Source organism: Alosa sapidissima, chromosome 19 (genome assembly GCF_018492685.1).
Source record: "Alosa sapidissima isolate fAloSap1 chromosome 19, fAloSap1.pri, whole genome shotgun sequence".
NCBI classification, from domain to species: Eukaryota; Metazoa; Chordata; class Actinopteri; order Clupeiformes; family Clupeidae; genus Alosa; species Alosa sapidissima.
The window spans coordinates 4,945,718-4,966,415 of record NC_055975.1 but is presented as its reverse complement, the minus strand read 5'-3'; the positions used below and the strand labels follow the sequence as shown (position 1 = coordinate 4,966,415).

At 45.1% G+C, this 20,698-nt stretch overlaps 1 protein-coding gene across 8 annotated transcripts in view; it reads left to right on the top strand.

The window, feature by feature from the left end:
• LOC121693546 (AT-rich interactive domain-containing protein 1B-like) overlaps nt 1–20,698 on the top strand; it is a 148,620-nt gene that overhangs the window by 96,709 nt on the left and 31,213 nt on the right. For 6 of the 8 annotated variants that reach the window (XM_042073069.1, XM_042073064.1, XM_042073067.1 and 3 more), the window contains 2 exons: nt 10,974–11,259; nt 19,636–19,716. In XM_042073069.1, coding sequence (XP_041929003.1) covers nt 10,974–11,259; nt 19,636–19,716 — 367 coding nt within the window. Of the gene's footprint in view, nt 1–10,973; nt 11,260–14,608; nt 14,797–19,635; nt 19,717–20,698 lie in introns of those variants that run through there. The other 2 variants (XM_042073071.1, XM_042073070.1) reach the window with 2 other exon arrangements.

Sequence of the window (20,698 nt, the reverse complement as noted above, 5' to 3'; positions counted from 1 at the left end):
GGGAAAGGGGAGGGGACATCTCTCTCTCTCTTTCTGTCTGTCTTCCTCGCTCTCTCCATCTCAAGGAGAAAAGGGAGCGGAGAATGTAGAGCACTCGGAAGGAGAAGGGGGAGTGGAGTGCGAGAAGGCAAGGGCTGAGAGTCGGAAATGAGATGTGGATGCTGACACCAGGGAACCAGAAGAAGAGAGCGATAGAGACATGGAGAGAGAAAGAGAGAGAGAGAGGGAACTGGAAGAGTTTTTGATGAGAAGCCAGAGCAGAGAAGAAGAGAAATAGATGAGGGCCCGAGGGGCCCGGAAAGATGGAGAGGTAGATCAAGACATACCAGTAGAGAGAGAGGGAAAGAATGAGAGCAAGAGAAGGAGATTGAGAGTGAGGGAAAAAAAGGGACAGAGAGGTACCGAGGGAGGTCCATGAATGGATGAGGGTTTGTGGGAAGAGAGAGAAGGGCACGCAGGAGACGTGAAGAGGATAGATTGGTTAGATGAGAGAAAAACGAGTGGGAGAGAGAGAGGGCGAGAGAAAGAGGGAAAGAGTGAGTGTGGCAGATTTCATTAGTTGCAGCAGAGGACGGCGGGGGGCTGAGGACACAGACGTGTCCAGTCACGAATGCTGAGCTGGGCAGTGCCATGGCCTCGGTGAACTCCAGGCAGCCCCCTTAGTGCCACATTTGTGTGCCAGGGCTCGGCCATTACCGCCACTCTCGCCCAATTATGGCCTGATTATTCCGGCGCGCTTTAATTGACTGGGGAGATATGCTAATGCCTGTCATTTGGCATGATAAAAAGATGCACCCAGGACATGCTGCATTATTTAGCTGGCTGTGTGCTGGATGAAGGATGTGGTGTGTGCTTTAATTGCTGAGAGGAGAGGTTAAGCTGAACGAGCAGCTGAATTAGAAATGAGGAATTTGGCAGTTATTTATTTATCTCTGTAGTGTTTTCAAACCACCCCCATACTCTTCCTCTCTCTAGCTCCCTGTCTCTCCCTCCCTCTCTCTCTCTCCCTCCCTCCCTCTCTCTCTCTCTCCCTCCCTCTCTCTCTCTCTCTCTCTCCTCAGTTTGAGAACCAGACTAGTTTGGGGGGTATGTGATTTGGGTTTTAGAGAAAAGGGGGGTTGGTGGATAAATAAAACATTTGTAGATGCAATAAGCACCAAATAAATGTCTTACTGTGTGTGTGTGCGTGTGTGTTTGTGTGTTTGTGTATGTGTGTGGTGTGTATTTGGTGTGTATGTGTGTGGTGTGGTGTCTAAATCGAGAATGTCATGGAAATACTACCTTCTCTTACAAAGTAATTGTGCGCTTCTGTCATTTAAATCCTATATCTAAGCTCTTCTGCTCTGCTGAATACAAATAACCCATGTCTCATTCTTCGTTTTACTACTCCCTTCCAATAGGAGCAAAATAGAACCAAGTGGAGGTAGCAGGCAATTGGTTATTAGCACAATTGTTCCAGCAGTTGGGTGAAAAATATCTCTCTGTTAAGTCAGTAGTTTGGTTATCTTCTAGAATATTCCATGACTGCTGTCCGCTAAGTGATATAGGTTACGTCTCTGGAGCACTGGTTACCCACTTGTAGCAGACAAAAGGATTAACATTTCTGTTGGTACTTCCACGTTTATTGATGCCATTGCGTTTGCCCCTGGGATTTAGAAACTTCAGTTGTAAGTTTAACATCTTCCCTAAAAAGAATCTTTGTCCGAAAGTCTGAATCCCAAAGTGTTTGAAACACAGTTTATTTCATTCTGTGTTGTGCTGTTTGTTGCGAAGCGCCATCAAAGCATTAGCCAGAGATGGGCTCTGTCTCCATAAGGCAGGTAGGGAGAAGAAAACAACCACAGGCTGACATGGTGTCTTCCCGGACTTTTCAAGGCTCGGCCACAATTTCACATTCGCTTTTGTCAGGTGACAAACGACAGCAAAGAGGTTTGAAAAACAAACAAACATCCTCTTCTTCACAGAAGAAAATATTTTTTTTCTTAGCTGTTGTATTGGTGATATGAGAGCAGAAGGCACTCCAGCCTTTCTTAAAGTGCTTTAACTCAAACATATGTCTCTGCTGCACATCTGGGGGATTCTTAACTGGGAAGACATGGAAGATACTAACCACAAATTGGGGCAAAAGCTGCTGAATTATAAAAAGCGGGGTACTTACTTGTTCCTAAGATAATAATATAATTCTCACCATTGCGTTAATAATATAATTCTCACCATTGCGTTAGTCAGGGAGATTTTACAAAAACCACAAAGTAGCATTTTGAGTTAGCACAGTCGGTCTAATCTGAGCATGATTGAGACAGATATGAGCAGTGACCAAAGGTTCCAATGAATGACATACTGTAGCAGTGCTGGAGCAAAGACAAACCGGCCATTCCAACTAGCATGCCTCTGTCCTTCCTACTGTCCTTTACAACTAATCATATACAGTACAGCCAAAAGTTTGGACACACCTTCTCATTTCAATGCGTTTTCTTTATTTTCATGACTATTTACATTGTAGATTCTCACTGAAGGCATCAAAACTATGAATGAATGCAAAGTTATTTGGCCCACAGAATAATATTTGTCAAGTTACGGCTTGCTGAATATGGTATTAAATAAAAAAAAATAGCAACTTTGAAGAAACTAGAATATAAGACATGTTTTCAGTTATTTCACACTTTTGTTGTTAAGTACATAATTCCCCATGTGTTCATTAATAGTTTTGTCATGAAAATAAAGGAAACACATTGAATGAGAAGGTGTGTCCAAACTTTTGGCCTGTACTGTAGATCAGAGGTTGTATACGTACAGTATGGTGTCTTAATATACCGGTGTTATAACTGTTACAGTATAGTTCACGAGTCTGACTTTGTGCTCTCTGCTAATGCCAACAAATACTACTTAATCACCAACACCATTGCATGAGCACATAGCTGTTGCTAAGTTTTTCTGCAGTTATTAATTGGGAGCTGGAGAGACAGAACATTGACTCCCAGGTGGCTATATGTCATGTTTGGAAATACATTACGGGAATCTGATGTTGCATTTTCAAATGAGGCACAGGGTCCATGAGGGAAAGCAGAGCACTAAATGGGACCTGATGAGATTGCAATTTGTGGTTAGAAGCAGTCTGAAATGAGCAGATAATTCAGCTCGGTTTCGTCTGTTTACACCATTCGCAACAGTGAAAGCCCTCTCTGAATTTGGAGCAGCATTTTGGAAGTCGTGATTTATCATTTTATTTACTTTGAGATATCACTTCTGATTCAGTAGACTTTGTGGTGTTGGTGGTATGATATTGCTTTAATACCTATGCAGGACTGCTAGAGACAGCAGACAGACTATGTATTTTGCCACAACATTTGTGTTTTTGAGTGTCAACAAACAACTAATGCAGAAGTATTGTTTTTTGGATGTTAGGAAATTGATTTTGGTGTGCTATTGGCGTATCTTTTGAAATGGGACAGCACACAACAGAATAGTAATACAGACTGTAATATTCCAGCAGCAGCAGCAGCAGCTATTGATAACTGAAATGATCCAGTTGGAGAGAAGCATAATGTAGGGAGATTGACTGCCGCCTAAATGGAATGGGAGTGTTGTGCAGAAGATTGTAGGTCACCTTTTATTTCCTGAGGTAGTTATTATAGCTTAATCAGAAGCCTATGATTTCTCGCAGGGACAGTTGAAATAATGTGATTATTTTTGCAAAGATTGTTTTGAAAATTGTTTGATGCTTGTACACACAGGGAGTCCTGTTGCTGTTTTTAAATGAGATGAGCCCAATCTTTGAAGATGTCGCCATCGACATCTCCACTTGTTATACTTTCCCTTTAATATTAGTTGGCACTAGCATATCGACTGGATATATTATCACAGATGCTTACATCTCCTTTTCTGTAAATGTAAAGACACATGTGTCTCTGTGCTCTTTTATGTATGAGGGGAGCCAATGCATTATGCATTCTCTGTTTTGATGTATATATTGCAATGACTTTCATTATCATGTGCCTAGGCCTAATACATAGTATTCATGTTTTCGCATAGAATTCAGCTTTTGCTTTTGTGTAAAATGCTTTCTACAACCCCAAAACAGAAAAAGTTGGGACGTTGTGTAAAATGCAAATAAAAACTAAATGTGATAATATAGTCTCGTAAACCCATATTTAGCAGCAAAAAGGACACAGACAACATATCTAATGTTGAAAATGAAAATTTGGACTATTTCATGGAAAATATATGTTAATTTTGAATTTGATGCCAGCAACATGTTTCAAAAAAAGTTGGGACGGGAGTATGTTTACCACTGTACTGCTTCACCTCTTCATTTAACAAAATTCTGTAAATGTTTAGGAACTGAGGAGAGTATTTACTAGAGTTTTGAGAATGAAATGTTGTCCCATTACTCCCCAATACACAATTTCAGTTGCTCAACAGTATGGGGTATTCTTAGTCATGTTTTTCATTCTATTATACAGTTATTTTGACAAATCTGGACTGCAGACAGGCCATTTTAGCACATGGACTCTTCCTCTATGGATAAATACTATTTAAATATGTGAAGAATTCATTTTGCCATTGTGTTCCTGAAATATTCAAGGTCTTCCCTGGTATAGATATTGCCTGGATGACAGTATATGTTGCTCAAAACCTTTATACATCTTTCAGAATTGATTGTGCTTTGCCAAATGTGCAAGATGCCTATGCTGTAGGCACTAATGCTCCTCCACACCGTCATAGATGTTGGGTTTGGAACTGATCACTAAAACAAGTTGGAAAGGTTGGATACTTGGATAGTCCCTCTCCTCTTTAGCCCAGATAAGTCCATGAATTCCAAAAATAATGGCAAATTTTTATTGGTCTACCCATAGGACCTTTTTCCATGTTACCTCAGTACATTTTACACAAGCTCAGGCCCAGATAAGACAGTGGTATTTTCTGTATCGTGTCTCAATACAATTTTGGCTGCAGTTTTTGAATTGAGTATCAAACTGTGCACATAGACAATGGTTATCAGAGGTTATCCAATCCATACAATGACAGGTGTGGAAACAGGTCTGGTGTTGATGCAGTGCCATCTGAGGTCCAAAAGACCACGACCATCCAATGTGTTTTTCAGCTCCTTCCTTTGTTTGCTGAGATTTCTCTGGATTCTCTGAATGTTTTAATAATATTATGTCCTGTAGATGATGAACCCCCCAAATACTTCACAATTTCATCTTAAGAAGCATTCAAATGACATTACACAGAGTGATGAATACCCCTATATCTTTACTTCTATGAGACCCTGCCTCTCTGGGATGTTCTTTTTCATACCCAATCATGTTGCCAGTTACCCTGATTAGTTGAGAAACATTCCTCATTTTGTTTTCTTTATCATTACACACATTTTCCAGCATTTTGTTATCCCTGTCCCAACTTTTTTTGAAACATGTTGCTAGTATTAAATTCAAAATTAACATATATTTTCCATGAAATAGTCAAATTTTAATTTTCAACATTTGATATGCTGTCTGTGTCCTTTTTGCAAGTAAATTTAAGAGTAATTTAAAGTAAGTTTAAGAGATTTGCAGATTATTACATTCTGTTTTTATTCAAATTTTACACAACGTCCCAACTTTTTCTGTTTTGGGGTTGTACAGTATATGGATCTGAAACAATGTGCGAAAGTGTATTCTGGGCCTGGAATGCATTGAATATAATGATGTGCATGTAGAATGTCTCTCCAGCACTCTTAAGACATCCATAGGGAGAGAGAGGGAGGGGTCTGGGAGAGTGGTGAGCACATGGTCTACACTTGTGAGGTCCCTTGGAGTTTCATCTTAAATGGAGTAGTCCACCTTGCTCTAGGCAAGGAAATGACAAGCAGACGGAGGAGTGGAAACAGATGAAGAGGTTCAAATGCAAGAGACTGAAGCAATAAAATCACAGTAACTACACTGCGAATTGAAATAAACAGTGTCTTGACTGACTCAGGATCAGCATGCAGAGTACTGATGTGAAATCTCAAGAGAGATGGGGGGGGGGGGGGGGGGGGGTTGGTCTGCTAACCAATTTGTCAATCAACTAGTTAAATCTGAAAACAGAATTGTTCATATGATCAACCCCTGAGAAATCCTTTCAAACCATTTGGACATAAATTAATTGTTAACAAGAAATTCAATACAAATCACTATCAGAAATCCACAGCCAACCTGATAGGAACTTAATGCTTGCAGTCTCAAGTGACCTTAAAGGCTTTGAGAAAAGGATGCAAGATGAGATAGTTATGTATGTATGGGAAGTGTCTTGCTATGAGGTTGTGCAAAACTGTTGTTGCAGTTGCTACACCAGGACATGAGCATAGCATTTTTTCACATCTGACTTATAGCCTCAACCAGGCACAACCAGCCAAGTTTGTCTGTATGAAGTGTGTAGGTAGATATAATCATCTCTAAACTATAAGACCTCATCAACCTTATACTTGTGAAGCATTTTGACTTGATGAGTCTCTTAGAATGAATGTCATTTGTTCCAAGATACTGTGGATCTCTTTGGTTCTCAATAAATTCCCTCGTGGCCCACATTCCCTTTTATTGAAATAAAAATCAGACGCACACAGACTACACCTAATCCATACATCACTCTTGTCGTCCGCTCAGAGCAGATTTGTGCTACGCTCCAGCAGGTGCAGCAAGCCAGGCTCATATTTCAGAGTATTGTGTGTACTCAAAGCCTAATTGTAGCCTTTTGAAGGGTGCCACGGTGAGCGCACTACATGTGGGATCCCATTAGCCTGCGCCGCTCAGTCAGATCCTATTCAGAGGCATTTGCACGCCATTTGAGTTGGATTTGTCTTGAATGTGGGGTGTTAACTGTGGGGGAGCGATGGTGGTGGTGGCATCTTAAGTGTAATAGCATTTTCATTTTACTACCTCATAAAGAGAATGAGCCCAGCAGTCCCACTGGCCCCAGGCTTTTCATCCTACACACACACACACACACACACACACACACACACACACACACACACACACACACACACTCACACTCCTTAGATACATGGCGATGGTAATTAAATTCGCCCTCATTTTACCTATGTGGCTCATGTGCATGCATCATCTCTACAGTATAGCGTGAGTCCATTTGGTCAGCATTAAAAGCCTCGCGTGTCTTAAAACAATTGCTCTGATGTGGCCCTCTGTGCCTCTGGCTCCCGCTGAAACACCATTGGCTGGACTGGAGCGGTGCCTCAACGCGGAGAGCGATGGGAGCAGTAAGTGGGGCAGATGGAGGCTGAGAGCCCTGTGCTGATGCTCTGCTCTTCTCTGGCAGAGGGATCGCCTCTCTCCACTGGTATTCTAGGCCATTCACATTTCACAAGGACTCTGTCGTGCGTTGCCTGTCTGTGCCAAAGGCCTTGGAACACCCTCAGCAAGGGCAGCACATGCTCTGTACACACACACACACAATATCTCTCTCTCTCTCTCTGGTTGTCTTTCTGATATCTCTGTGTTTTCTCGCACATTCTTTTCTTGCCTCTCCCTCTGTTTCTCAGTTTAATCCGAATTGCTTTACGAGTAATTTGCATATAGACCACAAATTGCAATGTAGTACGGATGGCATGTATTCTGGAAGATCAGGCCCAGTGACTCAGTGGCAATCAGTACCTCATAGAGAAATATTTGCACTGCACCACACACCATACGTACATCTGTCTGTCTGTCAGCACACACAAACACACACTGCAGTTCATTCCTCTCTTTTTCTTTTTCTCTCTCTCTCCCCTGATGTCCCAAATGGGCTGATTCAGCCACTCGGCTTGTCTGGTGGCAAGGCTGGTGATGGTGGCCGCAGTGGGATATGGGATATGGCAGCATGGCGGGGGGTGGGGGGCGGGGGGGGGTGGTCATGGGGAGTGGGGTGCTACTCCCACAGAGAGGGAGCGGAGCGAGGGTCCACTAACAAGAGTGGACAGCACCAGCCTGCCGTGTTTATTCATGACCTTCTACCTTTGTCAGCTCCAGTGAGAAATCCCCAGCCTGCCCGCCTTGCCTGCACTGAGATTTGGCAGCGCATTGACTCCCGACCGAGATTCCCCCGGGCGGCCTGACCGCTACTGACACAGCATGGGGGGGGGAGTGAGTGAGGGAGGGAGGGGAAGGGAGGGCAAGACAGCAGAAAGAGGGAGTCGGCACTCAGACGGCATGAATGTGTCACTCTGTGTGTGCTGTGATGAAGTGCAGGCCACGCGTCTGTATAAGAATAAAGCTCCTCCATGTTTCTTTCCTACTTGCTCAGTAGGTTTCAGTGTCTGTAGCTCTTGATCTCATTCTCTCTATCTCTCATGCACTTGGTCTGCTACACATGGTGTACTTTTCCCAGATCTATGTGAATTCGGACATCAGTTTTTTTCATCATTTTGTCTTCAGTCTGACTTTTAGGGAACTTCCAGCAAAGACTCATTTCTGGTAACTGTGTATGAATAGAATTCTTCCTCTCCCATTTCAAGACTCCCCTATTTAACTCTACTGTCTTTTTCAGACCAGAGGCTTAATACGTGTCAGAGGCTTGAAGCTTAAAATAAAACATCTTCTCTCATCATCCCTTCCCCATTCTCAATACACACACACACACACACATGTATTCACACAAAAGCTGTGAAGTATGAAAATGATGGTGTGGATTCCTCTCCATCTCCTGGTCTGTGCAGTATGCTGCATGCGCTACCATTGGGACCGATCCCTGTGTGCACCCTGCATGGAGGTGACAGGCTTCTCCTAGCACCAGGTAGCAGCGAGTCGGTGGCTGATCTGGAGGTGAGAGGTCGCCGGTGGCTGCTTCTCCAGCGGTGTGTGAAATGCGTAAATAGGTAGTCATTATGGGAACGGGGTGGGGTGGTGGCGCTGTTTTAAAATAAGTGGCTATTATCACCTCAATATTTTTCTTATTATGACAATTACATGCTTCAGGAGCGAATTAAGTGATACACAACGCCAACTGGGAGTAGTTGACAGCTATTTGGAGGCTCAATGCACAGAGCAATTTGCAGCAGAGAGGCAAACAAATTGGATTTGGGCCACTCTGGATAGGGACCCAACTCGTTGAATTTTTGGACTGCCTTCCGTGTTTGCTTTCACTAACACCTCTATGGAGGGTAGCAGGCTGTGACAAAGACATCTCTGGCTGAAAGGCAGCCTTTTGTCATGCCTTCCATCTCTGAAAAATACCCAGACAAATGTCTAGCAGAAAGTAGATACAACTTCTCTTGGCATATTCCCAAAAAAATGGCACATACTGTAGCACAAATGGCTGTGGTATTGCAATCACAGGTGTTTTTGTTTCAGTCCAAGTTTGAACTCACCTTGAACTTAAATACGTTTCAGATCTGAAGCATGCAGCCTTGAATTGAGTCAAGGGCTGGCTTTGTGAAGTTCACATGCATATTCCATAGTCAAAGGCTCTGGCTCAAAGGACTACTTTCAAATTAGCTGATTATTTTATTGAAAAGTATGTTCCCTATTTATAATTGGCTTAGATGTATTTTTTGAAGAATTTAAAGTGTGTGGTTAACAGCGCTGAAACAAAATGTTGAATAGCTCTTCAATCTTTTTTTTTTTCCTTAGTCTGTAAAAACATCATCTTCTTGACACCATTAGCGGGAGTGGTGATAATGTCACTGTGGCTGAGATATGAGGCAGCTGAAATCACCTGTCATATCCTCCCTACCTCCCACGAGGCCCAGCAGGAAGATATGCCAACCAGGAGAGAATGCAAATGACATGAATGTGTGCATCGTGCATTTAAAGACTAGCCCTGTGCCAATCATAGATGGCTTAAATGAATGGATGGAGTTTTAGCATTGATGCTAAATTCAGTGTTCAACATCTAAACGTTGCACCATTTATTTCTTTGGGATGCGACTATGCAGCCTCACGTCCTTGAGAATAGCAGGGGCGGATGTACATACATTAGAGAGTGCAGCAGGAGATACATATACATGCTAAAGAGGTGTCATCAGACAGAGAGATAATGCAAAACAGCAATTCTACACCACTCAAAAGACTCATGCTATTTGTGCAAATGTAACAAACTAATTCAGTAGTCAGCAGGCATCTATACTGTACATAGAGAAGTGGATGAAGTGAATGAGTGGAAATGCATAATAAAAAGGCAAACAAAGCAAAGGTTGCTTTTAACATGCTACAAATGTCTAACACAGGTGCTCAGAATACTGATTCCATTTTTTCTGAAAGTTTTTCCTATTCACACATTTAACAATCAATCGGATTACACCTGCTTTTGAAAGGCGGGATGTTTTCACCACAAAATACTGTAGATGTGAGTTGTTTCCCACAGTTTTCATACAGTACATACTGTACACCAGAATACATAATCTCTGCATTTCTCTTCCCCTTTGGTCCCAAAACTTGCCCTTTTCACACCATCCTGAATGTATCTACAAGTTAGAACAGTGCCACTTGTCAATCTCCTACATCAGGCAGAATGCAGTTTTAGCTATTCAGACATACGATGCCATGTTTTTAGGGGCATGTTGCGATGGCATTACATCCAAAACAAGTGCTGACATGTTAGTACATCTGCCCCAAAGTGTTTATTTCCAATCCGTGAGTGGCTTTTGTGGTGGTCACTCCTACGAAACGCTATGAAAGGCTCACCTGCCCATCCCAACCTAAGAATCCCCCTCCCACACACAGTGACACTCCTGGTCTAGTTCACCGCAGGAGGTGGGGTGGGGTGCTCTTGAACTTAAGGAAGGCCTCTCCAAGGAACCCTCAGCACTACACCCACAGACCTCTGTAATGTGAAACTGTTTCTTTGAAACCAAAACTTGGACAAATTCAGTTGTTTTCTCATAGTTGTTCTTTTGTGCTGACTCCCACATGATGGGTAATGGCTGATCCAGACCACTAATTTCTCTGTTCGTCCAAGGTCTTGGCATTCAGTACAAATCCTTAATGTCCATGTCTGTGTTTCCTCTGTTTCAGGACCTGTCTGGCTCCATCGATGACCTGCCCACAGGGACAGAGGCTGGCCTCAGCTCAGTCGTCAGCGCCACCTCAGGAGGATCAGGCAGTGGCAGTGGCAGTGGCAGTGGCAGTGGGAGCGGCAGCAGCCAGGGGGAGCAGAGCAACCCAGCCCGGTCGCCCTTCTCCCCCCACGCCTCCCCTCGTCTCCCGGGGGTCCGCAGCGGGCCTTCCCCCTCTCCAGTGGGCTCCCCTGCAGGCTCCAGCCAGTCCCGCTCTGGACCCATTTCCCCAGCCAGCGCTCCAGGTTTGTGGTCCTCCGTTACTGTTCTTTACTGGGCTTTACAAATCATGACCTGATCAGCATACTCTGTTGATGATATTATTGTTAGGAAAGCGAGCACTTTTTCTGTCACTTTTATGCCACTGAATGGTTTCATTTTCACCATATGCACCACTATGTTGCCTTCTGCTATAAGCCTTGTTTCCCCCACCCCTAGACATTCACTCCGGTGCCAACCCTACTCTGATCAATATAATATACTGTGTCAGTCTCCATCACAGGGGTTTTATTCAGAGGTGGTCATACTGTTCTAGCTCTAACGTTAGCCAAAATAAGATGAGCATCAACATGATGAGGAGATGAGATGAGAAGCTGAGAAAATGAATGTAACTTCTTCCTCCCTGATGTAGCAGAAGGTTTTTGTTCCACAGTGAAGGTGTTGAGTGGGGCAGGGGTGTGCCTGGAATGAATGAAGCGGGCCTTTAATTGTAGAGAGTTACTGTAGGAATCCTACTGGGAAATGCAGAGGTGGGATTGGCACTGACGGCTTGTGATAGCCACCTGCTGTGTGATATTAAAACACAGCCCTGGTAACCATTTTAGAACAATACCAGATTCCATCAGGTAGCTGTCTGCATCCCTGAGCCCGTGTGGAATAACTGAACAAGTCAATAAATTGTAAAGCGTAATGAATTTTTCGACAGGCCTTGGACAGGTGCGAGTGACACTTAAATATGATATGCAGATGAGTGTGTGTGTGTGTGTGTGTGTGTATGTTTATGTCTGCGTATGTTGATGGGCTGTTTGGCCAGCCTGTCCACCCAGACGTCCTCCCTGATGGAATCCTGACCAGTGTGCTGAGCTGTCAATCACTGTGATGAGGCGGGACCAATGCATGAGTGAGCTCCTGAAGGCCGCGCTGTGGTGGCAGACTGAGCGCGTGCGGACAGTGATTGACGCTAATGGAAAGGAGGCAGCGGCTCCTCGTGCACAATGGCTGAAGGAGACGGGCCAGATTGAAATATTGAGAACAATATGAGACCAAAAAAACTGGCATTGAGGATAACACAAACCTGACAAAATAAACTGTTCTCCTAAAATATTCCAGGCTATGTAACAAAACTGAGCGATATGCTCGAAACATGGTGAATTGTTTTCTGCGCCAGTGAATTGGTTTCAATTTGAAGTACAAATGTGGATTGGTTTTTTTGAGCGCTACGTTGCAAAACAATGCTAATACGACTGCCATAAGCGATTAATTTGATCATTATACCAAAACTGAGTTGATTTGAGTGAAGCAGAATGCTTCTCTGCTGCCATGTTGGGAATAAAAATGGCTTGTGCTGCATTCAGAATGGTTATGCTCTGGCAGAGTGCCTGTCAGTCACGATAATAGGAGATGTTGATTTGTGTGCGATGGAGCGTATTGCTGAATGTAGACCTGGGCATGCATGTAGGTTGTGTATTTATCTGGGAATGTGTTGATGCGTGAATCTGCAAAATGTATTAGTGCTGGAATCCATGTGGCCATGTCAATACATGACACGAGCGCATATGCAGAGGGAAAGACCCCCGAGAGTGTCCCACAGCTAGCTGCTGTCCACCGAGATGCCACATGGACATATTGTTGTGTCATTAAACATGCATGACACATCCTTGCCCCCACTCACAGACAGCTCCTCCACCTCTTCATGGTGCAAAGACTAACCCTTAAAGGAGTACCGTCACACCGGTGTGACGGGAATGTTGGGAAATGAACGTTCTAAAGAATATCTGGGTTCATTGAATTCAACATAGAATTTTAGAACCTTCAATTGTTGCGGAACTTAGAATGTTCAAAAACATACACCTTTAAGGGTTAACACGGTAGCCACTAACGCTCCCACTGGTTCTGTCAGGAACAAGAGGTAAAACACTTAAGGCGCTCATCTCACTCTCTCACTCCCCTCTCCCTCACTCTTCCCCTCACACTTTCTCTCTCTCTATCTCTCTGACTCTCTTTCTCTTGCTCTTCCATATGATCCGAGGGACTCAGAGACTGTGCCTCTGCTCAGCCCCACCGAAGCAAATCGAATACGCTGGAACATTATCTGACTTTGCCTGGCATTCGGATTTTCCTCGAGCCAGGAAGCACTCGGCAAATTGATTTTTCCCGTCGCGCCAGATTTGTGACAGCCGGGGCAACAACGACAAAAAAATTGCGTCGCGCAGCCTGAATGTCTTTGAACCTTCAGGGACATGAGGGGCATTAGCGGGGTGCTCCCCTGAGCCACAGGCGGAAATGGGGGGTAGGAAAGCGCAGAGGTTGGCGGGGGGGGGGGGGGGGGGGGGTGGCACTAGCGGCCGATGTGCATTTGTGCCGAGATCCCTCTGTCTCTGGGAGTGGCAAGTGCCGGGCCAGCGGGATTGGAGCAGGCCCGTCACTCAGTGGTCGTGTCGCATCAAGCCATCGGGGCGTGAGGCGTGTCCTGCACTGAGCTCCAGAGCAGCGCTGCCTGGGAGACAGCAGGGGCTGGCGCACACGTCACACTCAGGCTAACACAGACTGAGAGCCATGCTCTGGAATGTCATATTAGGCCCATGGAGGAGGAGAGCCACAAATATGATGTATGTCAGAGACATCAGGGGGGAATGAAATAAAGAAATAATGATTCTGTGTGCCTTTTCCAGGGATAACACATGTGAGTTGCACTATAAATCCACAGTTAGATTGAAGACTAGATCATCTATCATCATCAAGTGACTGATCAAGTACACTTCTACTGTTCCATGCTACATATGTTGGTGCAACAGTTGTGTTGTGGTCTAACAACCACAGTAAAACTGTAATAATAATAATAATAATAATAGTTGAAGTGAGTCCTCTTGCCCTCCTCTACTTCTCCTAAGTGATAAAGATCTCTTGAGCTCAGTGCTTTTGAGGCTCTGTAGCACGGGGCCCATTGTGAGTGGAGTGGAGCCTCTCACTTTTGTGCCATGCTAATCGACACAGACCGCATCCCACTCCGTAATGGCAGACAGCACACTCCAGCCAACCACCGTTGAAAATCACAAATGGCTTGCTCTCGCTCGCACTCTCCCTACCCTCCTCCTCCCCCTGTCATTCTTTCCCAAGGTCCATCAAGGTCCATTTAGCATGGCTGCGCCCACCCCTCCCTCCCTCCTTCCGTCTCTCTCTCTCTCTCTCTCTCTCTCTCCTCTCTCCTGTTCCCTCATTCCCTCGCCACAGCCTCCTCCTTCCCCTTTATTTTCGTTTTTCAGAGACGCGGTTTAAACTTCCTTATGAGGGCTTTTAGAGTAAGCTGTTTATCTGCTCTCGCTTGAAGTGCTTCCAGGGCCGCTCAGCCGGCGAAAGGTCAGGGAGAGCGAGGAGGCGAGGCAGCAGGAGCAGAGCGGAGGGGCAGAAAGGGGCCACGCTGTCCGCTGGCATTCTGTCTGTACGTTCCCGCCGCCACTGCAGTCCTCCAACCGGTCTGTGTTTGGAGCAAAACAAAAGCAATAGAGCCGAACGTCGAGGGCACATTATGGTAATTGAGATGGTAAAAGAAGAGACATGAAAATGTAGATGTGTGTGTGTGTTTGTGTGTGTGTGTGTGTGTGTGTGTGTGTGTGTTTGTGTCTGTGTCTGGAAGACATGAGAGCCTCTGTGTGTGTTGGGTCTAAGCAACCCAAAGAAATATTTATATTTCAGATTATGCTTAGTGAAGATAAAACAAATGTAACCAGGGAATGAGTGAGAGTTGTGTGGGGAGGTACTTGTGTATGTGTGTGTTAAACAAGTTTTCACTCTAAAAGGATGTATTTTTGTTGTTGTTGCTCTGTTTTCCCAAGTGAAGGTCTCACAGTTTGGCAAAATATGTCTCCCATATTTGGTTGTTGTGGCAATTAGTCTCCCTTGCGGTGGGTGTATGTAATTCTGTATGTGTGTGCACACCCAAAGAATGCCCATGGCTGTTCCATCCCTAAGCTGACAGTTCACCAGACCCCCCCTGCTGAATGTTTTGCTCTCTTTCTTTTTTTCTCTCTCTCACTTACACACACTCGTTCCTCAGGCACTCATTCTCCACCCTGTCTCTCGCTTTTCCACGTCTGTCTCCTGTGACACTCCTCCACGCCTCTCTCCACTCTCAGCATCTCCCATTGGCCGCCACCCTCCGTGAGACTAATGTCCCTGGGCGTCGTGTCCGTCTGGCACCACTGACACTCGGATGAAGCGCGTCCTGACCGCCCAGGTCTTACCGCAGGCAGCCTGGCCTATTATATTTCTCCTGAAGCAATAGAGGGCCGGAGTGTTGAAACTCCAAGGCTACGCTACTCCCTCTTGCCTTAGTTTTTAGCTTGAGCTGCACTTTTGTCCATTTCCCTTACATCGCCCCTATTGTGTGGGGCTGTAATGAGGTCCAGGGGAGCACGTTGGACTCGCCACGCTGCGCTTGGCTCTCGCCCCGGTGGGGAGAGTTAGCTCACATTAGCCCCAGGTCGCAAAATCATTTACCCGCGCTCATCTGGGTCCGACCAGCCATTATTGCTTTTGCGCTGTTTCGCCAGCTTCCCCGAGGACATACCCATGGAATGGATTAGCCAGGCTGTCTGGGAGGTGTGTGTGTGTGTGTGTGTGTGTGTGTGTGTGTGTGTGTGTGTGTGTGTGTGTGTGTGTGTGTGTGTGTGTGTGTTTGTGAAGACATGGGAGTCCTCGGACCCGCTGATGCTGCTAAACCAGCCCACAGCCCCAACGCACCCAAACACATTCACTTGTGTTTATGCCTGCGTCGGTGGATCAGCCCACGCTCCAGTAATAGCATCCTGAAAAACATGAAAACATGACTTCTGAGAGCCTTGCCCTTACCCCCAAACCCCCACCATTATTACTTTCATCTTTAGTTTAAGGAGCCTTTATTGTCAGTGTGTCCAGAAATTGGACACTCATGAACCTGCATTCCGCTTAAAATTGCACACCCTGGAAAAGCGAGTAGCAAATATGGCCACGAGTGCTCCAGCTATGCCTTTGAACTGTGCTGTGGCATTTGAGTTTGAATCGCTTTTTTTCCCTAAAACAAAAACACTTCAAAGATGAAACGCTGCTCTTCAAAGGGCCTTGTGTTGCCTCAACGTTCCTCATGGAACATTATTTTTAAAGAAAACAGTGATATATTTTTCTAAAAAACAGGGGACCGTTATCTCAAAACGCATGAACTTGCATGCTCACGGCCCCTTGTTTAACACACCGCGGGAGAAGTTCAATTGACTGCACGAGTGAAATAAAGGCCCATAAATGAAAATTATAATTGTTTTGGGCCCCAAACACTTCAAAGAATTCCTTCCTCATTTCTCCTCTCCTACTGGGTGCACTTAACCATACTCATACTCCATCCATCAGTGAGTTACTCAAGTTCTCAAATTTCAGTTCTCTTCAAAACTGACTAAAATGTGTTTTTGTAATTGTAATTTATTTATTTGAACAGGAACAGTGCACAAACACATTATTAGATGCCTTGTGCCAGGTTGTAGCAAATTGCTAGTTTCCGCCCGTAGTCCCTGGCCAGATAGGTGACGCAATACAGACAAAGTATTTACAGTATACAGTACAGATAAACATATCAACAAACATTATTATCCCCCTATCCCACCCCATCTAAAGCTAAAACTAGACCACCGCCCACCCTCCCCCACCCCCCCGGACACACACAGTAATTTAGCACAGCAATTCATAGATGGGAGCAAGTTGAAGTTTGGGTGACAAAGTTATACCGGTAGTTATAATGACAAAGCTGGAAAGGGGCACAGCTCTCCAGCAAGGTGCTATGTGCTGACGCAAATGCTTCTCTGACTAGTATATGGGTACCTGAGAAGCACTTGACACACACCAATACCCTTTTATATACATGAAAAAGTGATTACTAAAATGTTTCTAGCATTATCGAAGAGTTTGAGAATGCTTCATTTTTTTATCTACTGTCTTAAATAAAGCAAATGCATTTGTTGAGCACATCCGGTACGGTGGTGGAGAGATTTGTGCAGTGAGGAGGGTATTCACCGAGGATGAGTGGGTAGGGTAGAGGAGAGAATTGGGGAGATCAAATCGGATCTGGAGCCTCTAATTGGATGGGCTTTTTAAAAAGCACCCAGACCTTTTGATTGGTCACGTGTGGAGGATTCCCGGCTGGTATTTTAAAAGGCCAGGATTTGTGCAGGTATTGATTGGTGGCTGTGATTGTGATTTCCAAGCCCAACCCTTTGGCTTGCTTTTATCAGCCCCCTCCTCCTCCTCCTATTTTACCCTCATCATCCTCATCGTCCAGCCTGCAGGTGGAAAGTGAAAAGCCAGGCAGAGTCTGGATCAGAGCAGCAATGACACCAGTGGAAATGAGGGTTCATATTGTGCTGTGGAGGATGGGGGGGATGACCCTCCCCTTGCCTAGTCTCCCACCTCTAACACAATGTGGCATTGCCACAGCCACTTTTGCCACATGCTCATAGGCACGCACGCACACACACACACACACACACACACACACACACACACACACCTCCCAGACAGCCAGTGTCCTTCCTGCCTCCCTGGATATTAGAACGAGGCGATGCAAGGCGAAAGATGACCTTGAAAAGGAGGCCATTCAGGGCATGGTTCATTGGGGCTGTAAGCAGCGTTCAGCGCATTCAGGGCGTGATAACAAAAATGGCCCCCTCCAGAAACACACACACACACACACACACACACACACACACTCATGAACCCATGCCCCCCATCTCGTCCAACTGGCCCCTCCAGGTCTGATAGCTTTCTCACTTCCGCTTGCCCTCCCCTTCATCTCGCTCCACAGCGTCTCCGGCCGGCTCTGCGGCTAGCCTGTGTCGGACGGCTATTTTTGGCAGCGCTGCGGCGTTAGCGCGCTCCTCTCCGCACGTCCGCGTCCCTCGGCAGGGCGACAGACGCGCTCTAATCGAATCCCGTCCCCAATGCCTGGCCACTAGCCTCTCTCCGAGTGGGCGTCGGAGAGGGGGACGGCAATCCTGTTGATGCAGTTAACGCAAAAGCAATTATGTCGATTTAAGCGGGTTTGTTTACGCGACATCCCTGCCACCTCCCCTCTCTACATTACTCCACTTCATGAAGGTCACTCCATCTGCTGCTCTGAATATATACAGTGCTGCTCGCTCATATACACTGGAGCTGCAGCAGCACTGGTGTCTGCCAAAAAAAGGATTGCAGTCAGTGAGAGGGAGCCAAGTCTTGTATTCTTATTTTAATATAAGATTAAACAAAATCAAACATGAGATTCACAGTGATCTTAATGATGTTATCTTACATTTAAAGTGATTTATTGTAAATAAGAATCTGAGATTCAAATGGATTAAAAATACATTTTGAAAGATTTCTTTTATGTAATGCTGTGTTTGATGCTTTTAATAGTATTCCTACTGGGTTGTATGACATGGAAAATCACATAAATGTGTTTTCTCTTCAGTTTCTGAGAATGCTCAGCTCCTTTCTCACTCGCCTTGTCAAACTACATCTCCATTCATTGTGCCAGTCGTTCCAGTTTCACAGTTTTCTGTTGCTGTGGCATCAGTTGTTACCAGCTGCCCCCATCCCCCCTGCCTGGTCCCTATTGGTTCACTGCTTTGGTCTGAGCCTGTGGAGTCTTTTACATGTTTTAATTTACACATTTCCCTTTCCTGTTTCCCAAATCAATCAGAGCGCTTCCGCTTGTTATTACATTAATTACCACTGCAGGGCTATTTCTTATCCTCTGGTTGAGGAAACTGGGGAGGTGTGTGTGCGTGTGCGTGTGTTTATGGAGGAGGGAAGCTTGGTTGACACTCAGGGACTCTCCATAGGAAGAACTATCACTCTGTGGCCTATGATTGCATCCATTTTTATCATTTATTTTTTATCATCACTTCTGTTAGATGCCATATCCTTGGTATGATCACACAGGGAGCTTTTTGTATAAAAATAGGTTTGCCTATGGCTTCCAGCGATCTGTCTCTTTCTCTATATCTCCATGTGGTTGTGACAGAAGAGAAAAGGATTTGGAGCAATCAGATTAGACAGCCTGACGACTCTGCTGAGTGATAAGTGTTATTTTTGGTAATATGAAAAAGATGCAGTTTTCTTTCACTGATGAGAGCCACTCTGTAATGACATTTGACTGTATTTTCAAAGGGGGTGCCGTCACGACCAATATCTCTTAATATTCAGAGAGCTGCGATAAAGCCTTCAGAACCAGAGATGTATTACTGAACGCATGATGAAGTGATCTGTCGGGAAAACGTTTTGATCTGCAAAGTGTGATGCGACTTGTTTTAAACGTCATCAAACCTACATCTCTGAGGCATACTCAGCGATAACGTCCCCAATATATTCACCCTCAGCTTTCCCTCTTTGTCTCTCCTCAGGGTCCCAGAATGCCCCACAGACTCCGGGGAGCATGTCCGATGTGGCCTCCCATCCCACTGGAAACCAGTCTCAGGAGAGGGGTAGGTGCACCGCTGCCTTTCCCGACACCCGCCTTTGTGAAGTCGACATTTGCATTAATGGAACAAAGTTCCTAGTTGTTTTTGGAGACCTAGAGTTTACAAGCTAGAACTGGGCCAACACCCCACGGCATGTCAGTCTATTGACTACTATGCCAGTAGATTCCTGGTCCACTGATCCATTAAGGACCCTGAGACAATAAAAGACAAACTTAATGGGTGCTGAAACGGACAGCCATTGTGAGGCATAATATGGTATGATATGTGTGTAGTTTCTTGCTGTGTTTCTCTCTCTCTCTCTCTCTCTCTCTTTTGTTGTTATTGTTGTTGTAGTTGTGGTGCCAGTGTTTTGGACAGATGAGGAACTGTGGTTAACATAATGCCGTTCTAAAATATATGACAGTTCAGTCCTTTGAGGCCAGCCATTTGAGAGCTCCTCTAATTTTCATAAATTTAGCTGAGTGTCCTCTTTCGCTTGCACCCCTCAACCACCACAACCTCCACCACCACAACATCCCTCCCACCTACAGTTGTTGTCCAGCTAAGAGCCTAAGCCACTCGAGTCAGCTCACAGAGGAGGGAAAAAAACAAACTTGAATGCACTGTTTGCTTTTAGCACTGTCTGCACAATGTCCCTCTTCCTCATCCATTTTCCAGGCAATTTAAAATGCAGTATTACACTGTGTGTGTTTTTTTCACTCTCTTTTCAAATCCCCCATGTTAATGGAAGCAAAACATTACAATAATGTTTGTCCCTGGAAAGCTGCTCAGGCTGGCAGACCAAGGCGGAGCCCTCTCAGTCCTCGCCACATCGTTCCCGTATCTTGACGCTCGCTGCAGCTCTTTAGAGGAGCGTGCTCAGTTGGAGAGAACAGCATAAGCAGCCTGTCAGGTCCATTTGCAGAAAACGCCCTCTCAATTAGAAAATAGATATTTTAGAGTACAAAATAATGGTATTTTTTCCATGTAAGCTCCCTGTCACTGG